The sequence below is a fragment of the Eleutherodactylus coqui genome, chromosome 3 (genome assembly GCF_035609145.1).
Source record: "Eleutherodactylus coqui strain aEleCoq1 chromosome 3, aEleCoq1.hap1, whole genome shotgun sequence".
Classification (NCBI taxonomy): domain Eukaryota; kingdom Metazoa; phylum Chordata; class Amphibia; order Anura; family Eleutherodactylidae; genus Eleutherodactylus; species Eleutherodactylus coqui.
The window spans coordinates 251275816-251287842 of record NC_089839.1 but is presented as its reverse complement, the minus strand read 5'-3'; the positions used below and the strand labels follow the sequence as shown (position 1 = coordinate 251287842).

Here is a 12027-nt window from a genome sequence, read left to right as displayed (position 1 = left end):
CGGGAGGGGACGATTTTTATACTCGGGTGACATCTGATCGCCCCAGCCACTCACAGCAGGGGGGTGGTATAGGGCTTGAATGTCACAGGGGGAAGTTGTAATGCCTTCCCTGTCTTTCAATTGGCCAGAAAAGCGCGCTAACGTCTCAGAGAGGAAACTGAAAGTAACCGGAACGAGCATCCCGAACACCCTAATATTCGCACGAATATCAAGCTCGGACGAGTACGTTCGCTCATCTCTAGTGTTCATCCATTCTGGTTTCTTTAAATGCTTCCCATTCTTCCTTCTTTTAGGGATTGTTAATGATTTTGCTTTGAGAATCTCATTTCACAATATTTCCCAACCTTCTTGGACATTTCTGTCCTTATGAACAACCAGCCATTTGATTCTACCTACCCCCTTTCTGAATTTATTAAAATCTGCCTTTCTGAAATCCAACCTTTACGTTTAGTTTTCTCAGGTCTTCCTCCTCTTGTAATCCAAAATTCAAGGATAGCATGATCACTGCCTCCTAAGATCCCAGTAACCCTTACTTCCTCAACCATTTCCTCCCTGTTTGAAGAATTGGGTCCAAGATAGCAGATCCCCTTGTTTTCTCTTCTACCGTTTGGAAGATAAACTTGTTAGCAAGAGCAATAATAATTTGTTGGCCCTATTAATTTTGCCTGAGAGAGATTCCCAACAAATGTCTGGATAGTTAAAATCTCCCATGATCACTATGTCATGCTTTTTTGAGAGCTTGGCCATCTGATGCAGAAATTGTTCATCAATATCTTCTGCTTGTCCTGTTGGCCTATAATAAATGCCAACAATGGTGTCCTTACTGTCGTTCTCTCCTTGTATTCTTACCCAAACAGTTTCTACAGAACTCCCATGCTCTGAAGCTTGAATCTCTTTGGAAATGTAGGTTTTCCTAACATACAACGCAACAGCTCCTCCTCTTTTTTGGGTCTGCTTCTTATTAATAAGTTGTATCCTTCAAGCCTTGTATTCTAATCTTGTGTATCATGTCTCCAGATTTTATGTAATAAAGGTTTATATAAGCTGCAGGATGAATTACTACTAAATGTTACCTCTACCTATGGTAAACTGATAAATTACCCCACCTGGGGATACAAACAAATATTACATGGGCTTGTAAAAAGAGGAAGGTATATGGGATTTTCGAGTGATAGTGAAGCTGATCCAATAGTACCTGAATTTTCTGTGACCCCAATATTTCATTGTCTGCCAAAAATACACAAACTGCAATTTACATCACCTATAAGACCAATAGTGGCTGGAATAAGCTCATTGAATGAGAACTTAGGAGCTTGGGTGGATAGCCTGCTCCAGCTACCATTAAAGGAAATCCCTGGTTAAGCTACATTCACATGGGTGACTGCAATATCTGGCCGAGATATTGCGCTTGCCACGTGTGATTTTTCACGGTCATGCAAATCGTTTGTGATTAAATAATCACCTCGTTTCTGTGAAATTGCAATCCTATTGCACGTGATAGGATTGCAAGCGTTTCCCATTGACTTCAATGGGAAACATAGCATCACACTTGCATGTACATCGCATGGTATGCCATGCGATATCTTTCAAGATCCCATTGAAAACAATGGGTGAGGTGTTCTTAAGGAATGCCCAAAGATAGAACATGCTACAATTTATTTATTTTATCCTCACAGCAAAATATTCCTCGTGTGAATAAATCCATTCAAAAGAATAGATTTCATATTTGTGCCAATTTTGTGCACAAGAAAACAAGGATTCCCTAAGGGGTTAATAGAGCAAGCATCAGCCATTTATTTAATCACGTGGGATATATAAGATACAATATGTGGGGTTGCACAACAAGGTTTGGATCCATCTGTCAAACAGTGATCACATTGGTGCAGTTAATGCAGGGGTCCCCAACTCCAGTCCTCAGGGACCACCAACAGGTCATGTTTTCAGGATCTCCTATAGGAAGAACACCTGTGGCAATGTCTGAAGCATTGATAGTAAATTCATCACCTGTGCAACACTGAGGAAATCCTGAAAACATGACCTGTTGGCGGTCCCTGAGGACTGGAGTTGGGGAACACTGAGTTAATGCATCAGCAGTTTCCAAGCATTTTTGGGAGGTGCATAAAGGAGACACATCAGCTTGCCGAGTAATTGGTATAGAGAGGGTTAAGTTACCAGAGAGGTGGAGATAGGAGAAGACTTTTAGTGAAACAAGAGGCCTTTTGGATATTCACCTTTCAAACTAAATGTCCAGTGGGCTTGAATCAAAGGTAGGATTTGTCACTTCAGTAATAATCTGAAAAAAGTGTTACTGTGTTAGCCAGTAGAGCAAAATGTGATTGTTCCCAGCAAAAGAAACCAAGTAATCTTATAAATATGATACCTTTTAATGGCTAACAAAAATACATATTATTGCCAGCTTTCAAACTTCTCAGGATTTTCCCTCAGGCATAAGGAAATAGATCTGAAGAGGCATGAATATATATACACATACTTATGGCAAGGCACATACATGGATGTGATTAATTTGCACTTAAAAGGATACTGCAACAGGATGGGTAGAGAAATAAAAACATACTGAAATAGTCCACTGATAAAGATGTGAAGGCTTTATGGTCCCTGAATTAGTGTTAGGGATCATCTGTTATCTGTGCTATAGAGGTCCCATACTTTCCAGTCCCGCATGAATCCTCTTGAGGAATTTAGCCCTTTAATGAAAGTGTCAAAAGTTTTTATGAATTTATACACCCAAATTATTCTGCGGCTTTGTGATTTGAAATTGCCTTTAACCTTTTAGTGACCACCCTTTTGTTTTTATGTCCTAGTTTAGTGGGCTTTAGTCCCCAGGGCTGTAAAAACAGGCTTGCTCTGGGGATTAAAGCCACGTGTTTTGTGGATGTGACAGATCCCTGCAACCGCAACCTGTCCTCAGGGGTCAGGATATCCGACCCCCGGTCATGTGATTGCTGATATTCAATAAATAATGGCGATCGCATTAAAGCAAATAAAAAGTTTAAAAAAAGATTATATGGTAATGCAGTACTACGTAGATCAATCAAATGCATTGTATTACACAATCCGCTCACATTAGCGGGCCCTAGTTTTCAAAATGGGGTCATTTGTGGGGGTTCTTTATTGTTTGGGCCACTCAAGGGCTCTACAAGTATGCTATGGGGCCTAAAACACCTTCAAATAAAATTTCTGTTTCTGAAAGTCACTGGCTGCTCCTTTTATTTTGGGCCCTGTTGTGCATACAGAAATAAGATTAGGGCCACAATGAGTATGTTTCTGAACATGTGCACTATAGAAAAAAACTGCCTTTAAAATGACATATTTGCAAAAATATAAAATTTAAATTTTTCTCCTCTAATTTACGTTAACTGCTGAAAAAAAACATGGGGTCAAAATATTCATGACACCCCTCAGTGAATATATTAAGGCGTGTAGTTTTTAAAACAGGGTCATTTGTGGAGGTATCTATCATTGTGACTCCTATGAGTGTTTGCAATTTTGGCTTGGTGTAGGAAAACAGTGTTCTTTAAAATGTTGATAATTAATGTTAAATTTGTACGTCTCCTAAATGGTTAAAAAAAAACTAAAGTTTTTCAAATGTGTGTCCAGAATAAAGTAAACAGATGGAAATATAAATCTTATCAAAATTTGTACAGTATGTTTGCACATTTGAGATATTGCAATTGAAAATGTGAAAAAATTAAAAAATTTTAAAAATTTTCCCAATTTTGGCGCTTTTAATAAATACACAAATTCTATCAGTCTATTTTTAAATGATGTACAATATGTGGCGAAAAAATAAAGTGAGAATCACTTGGATATGCAAAACCTTTACGGAGCTATTCTATGTTAAAGGGACATATGTCAGATTTCCAAAATTTGGCTTGTCATTAAGGCGCAAACAAACTTGGTCACTAAGGGGCTGAGTATAATAACTTTCATGTGTTCCATGTTGTGTCCATGACTAGAAAAGTGCTTGGCCACAGGTAAATCTGTCTCTCTCTTTTTAATTGTGTGGCCATGAGATCTCATCCTCACTTTAAGTTTTTGTTCTGTTTCTTCTGTTTTGCCCTTTATATTGGAGAAACAGGAAAAAAACTGAAAGTGAGGATGAGATCTTATCGCCACACAATTAAAGAGAGAAAGACAGATTTACCTGTGGCCTAGCACTTTTCTAGTCATGGACACAACATAGAACACATGAAAGTTATTATACTTAAAGGCAATTTTAAATCATAAAGCCATATAAGAAATTGGGAATATGAATTTATAACAACTTTTGACACTTTCAATAGAGAGCTAAATTCCTCAAGAGGATTCATGCGGGATTGGGAAGTATGAGACATCTATAGCACAGATAACACTGCTGGCCTGGTAATCCCTAACACTAATTTAGGGACAATAAAACTTTCACATCTTTATCAGTGGACAATTTCAGCATGTTTTTATTTTTCTACCCATCCTGTTGCAGTATCCTTTTACGTGCAAATTAATCACATCCATGTATGTGCCTTGTCATAAGTATGTGTATATATATATGCATGCTTTTTCAGATCTATTTCATTATGCCCGAGGAAGAATTCTGAGCGCTTTGAAAGCTTGCAATATCATGTATTTTTGTTAGCCATTAAAAAGGTATCATATCTACAAGTTTACTTGGTTTCTCTTGCTGGGAACAATCACATTTTAGTACTAATCTGGTGACTTGAAAATCTATGGGTTTTGTAATGCCTCGCTGTTAATAGATGTCATATAATGAGTGTCATTCTCTTATTGGCTTTTAAAGGCTTTGCTGTTCACAGATGGAGCATAATTAATGTTATTCTGTTATTGCCCATGACTTTTTGTTTCCTCATTTATTCTTTTGTGCATTTAAAGAATGGTCATTTCGTAAAAGAATATGCTATGATTAAGAACTCTGTTTGAAACATGTAAGCATAATTTTGGAAGATGTTTTTATCTATGACATTTTTATTGTGGAATCCACAGCTCCATTCAATCTCCTCCTTACTCTGGGACCCCGTTCTTGAGATCAGTGGAGGTTCAAGTAGTTAGATTTCTACCGATGTATCAGTTTTCACCTGTCCAGTGGATGGGTGAAAGCTTGGAAAAATGTATAGTCTCCAGAATATTCTTTTAAGCATTACATAGACTTCCCATTGCTTTGTGCATCTAAGAGGTTTATATTAAATGTCAAAAGAACATGTGGATTTATTATTTATTTCTTCATCTTGTAGATATAACAATGGTTAAAACAGTTGCTGTTATTGGATCTGGAATCAGCGGTTTGGGAGCTATTAAAGGAGATGTCCCGAGGCAGCAAGTGGGGTTATACACTTCTGTATGGCCATAATAATGCACTTTGTAATATACATTGTGCATTAATTATGAGCCATACAGAAGTTATAAAAAGTTTTTTACTTACCTGCTCCGTTGCTAGCGTCCTGGTCTCCATGGTGCCGACTAATTTTTGGCCTCCGATGGCCAAATTAGCCGCGCTTGCGCAGTCCGGGTCTTCTGCTGTTCTCTATGGGGCTCCGTGTAGCTCCGTGTAGCTCCGCCCCGTCACGTGCCGATTCCAGCCAATCAGGAGGCTGGAATCGGCAGTGGACCGCACAGAAGAGCTGCGGTCCACGAAGATAGAGGATCCCGGCGGCCATCTTCAGCGGTAAGTATTGAAGTCACCGGACCGCCGGGATTCAGGTAAGCGCTGTGCGGGTGGTTTTTTTAACCCCTGCATCGGGGTTGTCTCGCGCCGAACGGGGGGGGGGGTTTAAAAAAAAAAAAACCCGTTTCGGCGCGGGACATCTCCTTTAAGGCATGCCTAGAGGAAGGTCTTGAGCCTACATGCTTTGAAAGAAGTAGTGATATTGGAGGCCTCTGGAGATTCACTGTGAGTGCACCACCTCTTCCAAGAATTGTAAAAAAATGAGTTGTCCCACAATTATTCCTTTTCTCTGTTAGCAGGGCCACCTTTAGACATAGTACGGTCCTGGGCAAAATGAAAAATGGTGCCTCAAATGCTGAAATATTGTACGATCAATACAGTCCCATTCAGTTAATTCAGCAGACAATATGAAGAGACATTCTGCACTAATTCCAAGCACTTCTAGGGGTGTTGCTAGAGTTTTGAAAGATTAGAGGCAAAAGCTCCAATGCATAAGCCCACCTCGGATGAGTTATACACATACTTAGTTATCACATAATACCACTATATACAGGACAAAATATCACCACCATAAAGGGATGAAATATTACCTTCATATCATTACTAACAAAACACACTACGCAAAGACCAATATAAATTAATGATTCCACTATATAAGGCTCAAATAATGCCCACCATGACCACTACCATTACACAGCAACTCAATAATATTACTACTACTAAGACCAATATTGCCACCACACAGTGACTATATAGTAGTAGATACTGGTTCTACATAGGCACTCTGCAGACCTTACAAGTGAATATAGTGCAATTAAATCTCATAATGATAGGTGATCTTTGATTGTAGTCATTCATTTTCTTATTTTTCCCATCCAGCCCAGACCACCATGAAGGCTTCTTTCAGCTTTTACTTGTCTCTGCAGAGTTTGCTGGCTACACATCTTTGCCTCCTTACTTTACTAGTACCCTCTCTACCTTTTCCCGACCTACAGTTCACAAACTCCCTACTGTGCTGCTATCTTCAATTCAGTGTCTGTGGCTGCCCCATTTACCCTTAATACTGTACCTACCATGTGACACATTACTCCCAGAAACTGTATGTCAAGTCTGTTCATGTCTGCCAACTAAACAATGGCTGACAATAGGGAGCAGAGAACCAGGGGGCAGGCTGGAAGACATATATACAGGGAGCAAGTGGTGGCTAGATGCATGATCAGATAGTAAACGGGATGGAGCACCCCTTACCCTTCCAGACTGGACCCATCTTGAAAAGGATGAGCCCATGGCTTAAAAGAGGCAAGGTCCAAGGACAGAGAGGAATCATGGCACAAAGCAAAACACAGCACAACACAAACACAAAGAACAGAACACAGCAGGAAAAGAGATACAAACAGACATGGAACTACAAGGCACAGAGACACAACCAAACAAGACCAGCACACAGGACAGTCACTGCACACCTGACCTAACCAGTACACAGGTAGTATAACTGGTGCCCTCGGCAATCATCCCAGCCAGCGCATCAACTAAACAACTCCTAGAAAGTTACTGATTAGCTGACTAAGCTGGCAATAACCCAGCTAGCCTACAGCAGAAGGGAGAGGTTTAACCCTGAATGTTGTGACACTGTATTTCAGATATTAGGGCGTCATAGCTTTAGTTGCCAACAAAAAAACAGAGGACACTCCTGAAAAAAAATATCAGATAGTGCCCCAAAAATAATAGTGTCAAACAGATAGTGCTCTAAGACAGTAAAAGTGCAATCTTTGGCACCCCACACAGTAAAAACATCCACCTACCATAATAGTGATCTTTTCAGTGGCCACAAGCAGTAATAATGTACGTTTTATGGCCCCACATAGCAATAATGCCTCTCTTTATGCCCATTTAACAATAATAGCCTTAAAAGTAAGCAGTGTCTCCCCGCTGCTGTGCTCCGCTCCTCCTGCAGCGCCATTTAAGATGCTGAGCTGAGCGACAGCACTCATCTGATGCCTTTGGGGGAAAACACAAGGCAAACTCCACTAACCCACTGCCTGAGTGGGAAGGAGGGGGGGGGGGTGCTGACAGCTGGGGGGTGTTGATGTTCGGCAGTAATGGGTAACAGCTGGAGCCGGCACAAGAGGAGGTGGAGTGTCACTGGCTACAAGGAGGAGGTAAGTATATGGGATGGGGAGAGCTATTAATACTAGGGCTACTGAGGGGTTTACTATTACTACTGGGGCTACTGAGGGGGCTAATATTGCTATTGAGGAGGTTATTACTACTGGGGGTATGAAGGGGGTTAATATTACTACTGGGGCTACTCAGAGGGTTACTACTACTACTGTGGTTACTAAGGGGTTAACAGTGCTACTGAGGGGGTTACTACTACTACGGCTACTGTTGGGTTAATATTGCTGTTGAGGGGGTTAATATTACTACTGGGGCTATTGTGGGGTTAATATTGCTGTTGAGGGGGTTATTACTACTGGGGCTACTGGGGGGGGGGTTAATATAACTGCTGGGGCTACTGGGGGGGTTAATATAGCTAGTGGGGCTACTGAGGGGGTTAATATTACTACTACGGCTACTGTTGGGGTAATATTGCTACTGAGGGGGTTATTACTGGGACCACTGAGGAGGCTAATATTACTGCTAGGGCTAATGACGGGGCTAATATTACTACTTGGGCTACTGTTGAGTTAATATTGCTACTGAGGGGGTTAATGTTAATATTGGGCACACTCAAGAGGTTAATATTGCTAATGAGGGGGTTATTATTATTACTTGGGCAACTGTGGGTCACTATTACTACTCAGGACCACTGTGGGGATCACTATTGTTACGGAGGCCCCTGTGGGGATCATTATTGTTACGGAGGCCACTGTGGGGATCATTATTGTTACAGAGGCCACTGTGGGGGTCACTATTACTACTGAGGTCACTGGGGGTCACTATTACTACTGAGGTCACTGTGGGGGTCACTATTACTACTGAGGTCACTGTGGGTTCACTATTACTACTGGGGCCAATATGAGGGACACTGTTACTGCTGATGACCCTGTGGGGGTCCTTATTACTACTGGGGTCACAATAGGGGTCACTTTTGTTACTGGGGACAATATAAGGGTCACTTTTACTACTGGGACTGCAATGGGGGTCACTTATTACGGTACTGGGGACAATATAGGTCGCTATTACTACTAGCAGATATGGACGCTGTAGTACCCTGTTGTACGACCTATAACTTGGATACAAGATGTGATATGGGCATGCATGGAGGCTCTAGTACCCTGTTGGGCCGCATCTAGCTTGGGTACAAGATGTGATACAGGCAGGCATGGGGGCTCTAGTACCCTGTTGGACCGCCTCTAGCTTGGATACAAGATGTAATGTGGGTGGACATGGAGGCACACAGGTTCTGTATGATATCCTGCAGCATATTGGTCCACACTTGCTGTAACTGAGTCTCTAGACCGTGCAAACTCATAGGCTGTGAAAGTTTATGTCCAAGATGGTGCCCCTATCATGTTCTAATGGTGATAAATCTGACAAACGGGCAGCCACGGATGTGTGACAGTGTTATGGGGGCTCCTGTGCCCCCCCTTGTGTGTGGCCGAGCATTATCCTGCAGCAAAATATACAAATGTATAACTTATACCAGCTATACATATACACTTATATAATTATATACGGGAAATATGAAGTCTCTGTAGCCCTATCTTTCTGCATGCTCTCGCATTGCATCTCCCATTGTTTTCTAGGAGCACGCAATGCAAGGTGTCCCCATTGTCAGCTGCAGCGGAGAATCACTACTGAAGCAAGATGTTTTCAATACAAAAATGCCTTACAGCCATGGCAAAATCTCAGGCTGGCGAGCCCAATATCGGGCTGTGATTCACGGCCCCATATTGAACTCATTTGTGTGAAATTCGCCTAAGGGGCTACAAATTTTTATGTAGTCCAGGAAATGAGTCATTTGTGGGAAAGTTTATTCCAAGGGGCTAGATCACATATGTAAATTTGTTTTGCAGCTATAGGCAGCATGGTTTAGGTATGGTACAGGCATGGAGGGGGGGGGGGGGGGGGGATGGTGAAGCCTGAGGATAACTTTTGCACCCGGGCCCCTGAGACTTTAGTTATGTCCCTGGCACAAATACAACATCAAGACTAACCTCAGTACATAAACACTGCCCCAGAAACAAGCTCATAACATAAATCCAGTATCAGAACCAAGCTTATGAGGTACTGTAAATATAACCCCCAAAAACAAACAGTACAGTGATCACTTGCAAAGTTAGGTTAAACGTTGGCATGTAATTTTATACCATGCAAAATTCCAACTCCAAGTATAGCTTTAACAATGGGAAGAGTATGCTGGGAGTTGTTTTTTCGCAAACAAAAATATTACAGCCCATCACTACGACCATTAAACACAGAGGGAGAATAAACATTCATATTAAAGTGACTCCCAGTTCTTCTCGGATTGGAGTCCTTCTTTTCTTCTTCCTCTGCCATGACGACTTCTGCTAGTCAAGACTCGCCTTTGCAGAACTTGACATCCAGATGTCTTCTGCTTCTTGCTTTTGCAGCACTTCTGCCTATTGTGGGTGGACTGGTGATACCAACCGAGTTCCCTCCAGTTTGGAGAATTCTGATTTTGTTTATATTTTAACCTTGTTTTTATACTATTACAGGATGAAGTAGAAGAAGGAAGAGCCAGCATCTACAAGTCTTTGGTCACCAATGTTTCCAAAGAAATAATGTGTCTTAGTGACTTTCCAATGCCGGATCATTTTCCAAACTTTTTACCAAATCACAAATACTTTGAATACATCAAGCTCTACGCAGAGCATTTTAAACTGTTGCAATACATACACTTTAAGGTAAGAATGGTTTAGATTTCACATGCCAATTCTAGTAAGGTCAATTATTAAATACAGCAAAATAAATGTATTACATAAAGTTAAAGGGGTTGTCCCGCGCCGAAACGTTTTTTTTTTTTCCAACCCCCCCCCCCCCCCCCCCCCCCGTTCGGCGCGAGACAACCCCGATGCAGGGGTTAAAAAAGAACACCGCACAGCGCTTACCTGAATCCCCGCGCTCCGGTGACTTCTTACTTACCTGCTGAAGATGGCCGCCGGGATCTTCTCCCTCGGTGGACCGCAGGGCTTCTGTGCGGTCCATTGCCGATTCCAGCCTCCTGATTGGCTGGAATCGGCACGTGACGGGGCGGAGCTACACGGAGCCGACATCCTGCACGAGCGGCCCCATTGAGAAAAGAAGAAGACCCGGACTGCGCAGGCGCGTCTAATTTGGCCATTAGACGCCGAAAATTAGACGGGCTCCATGGAAACGAGGACGCTAGCAACGGAGCAGGTAAGTGAAAAACTTCTTAGAACTTCTGTATGGCTCATAATTAATGCACAATGTACATTACAAAGTGCATTAATATGGCCATACAGAAGTGTATAGACCCACTTGCTGCCGCGGGACAACCCCTTTAAGTAAATTAAAATAAATTAGATTTCAAACCTAATTTGCCTAGATTTGCTACGTTGTGCAGTCTTACTCCTAATATATAATTTAGACACAGTAAACAGTTTAATGCAAAATAAAAACAACAAGAAAGGTGCTATTACACAAGCGCCAATAATGCTTGCGATTTAGAGCTGACTACTCAGCTGCACATGCACAGTATTTGTAAGTTCAGCCATCAGCTCTAAATTGTTAGTGCTAAAGGTGACAGCTCTTGCTAATGTACTGTGTTTCCCCGAAAATAAGGCACCCCCTGAAAGTAAGACAATTGAAGAAGTCCCAAATATAAGGCACCCCCCGATAGTAAGGCATAGTAAAGTGTGTTTGTATGTAAGCATGCCTGCCAAACAGAACACCAGAGCATGCAGCTGTAATGCTTTTTAGCCCGCCCCCGCTGTCCCCTACCTTCACTGTCCGTTGCAGAGCAGCTGCATGCAGGACATGAAGACAGTCACCTGCCTCCGATCCCGATGTTTCCTTCCGCGGCCATCGCTTGTAAATGTGCAGGCATGTCAAGAAGCCCGTCCCCTGCTGCCATCCCCGTTGTCTCCTACTGCCAGATGTATCGGTAGATCTGCAGAGAGTCTGCCGTTACCCCTTCTCATGTCGCCGTTATCCTGTCTCTGCTGTGCTGTACGTGTGTGCTGTCATGAGCGCTCCCTGCTGGCCAGAAAATGCCATACTGTACATTCTGTTCCTGCTGTACACGTCTGCTGTGACGAGCTCCCCCTGGTGGCCAGAAGCTGCAATACCATCCCTGATTACAAGTGTTCATTTTTTTAAAATTAAACAATAGATGTGAATTCTTTATTGAAAAATAGGACACC

General features: G+C 42.1%; 1 protein-coding gene across 2 annotated transcripts in view; it reads left to right on the top strand.

Annotated features, from left to right (window-relative positions):
* LOC136621641 (flavin-containing monooxygenase 3-like) overlaps positions 1-12027 on the top strand; it is a 50452-nt gene that overhangs the window by 14746 nt on the left and 23679 nt on the right. The window contains exons 1-3 of one of the 2 annotated variants that reach the window (XM_066597280.1): positions 5255-5310; positions 5827-5902; positions 10360-10548. In XM_066597280.1, the coding sequence (XP_066453377.1) occupies positions 5255-5310; positions 5827-5902; positions 10360-10548 (321 nt within the window). Of the gene's footprint in view, positions 1-5254; positions 5311-5826; positions 5903-10359; positions 10549-12027 lie in introns of those variants that run through there. The other variant, XM_066597281.1, reaches the window with a different exon arrangement.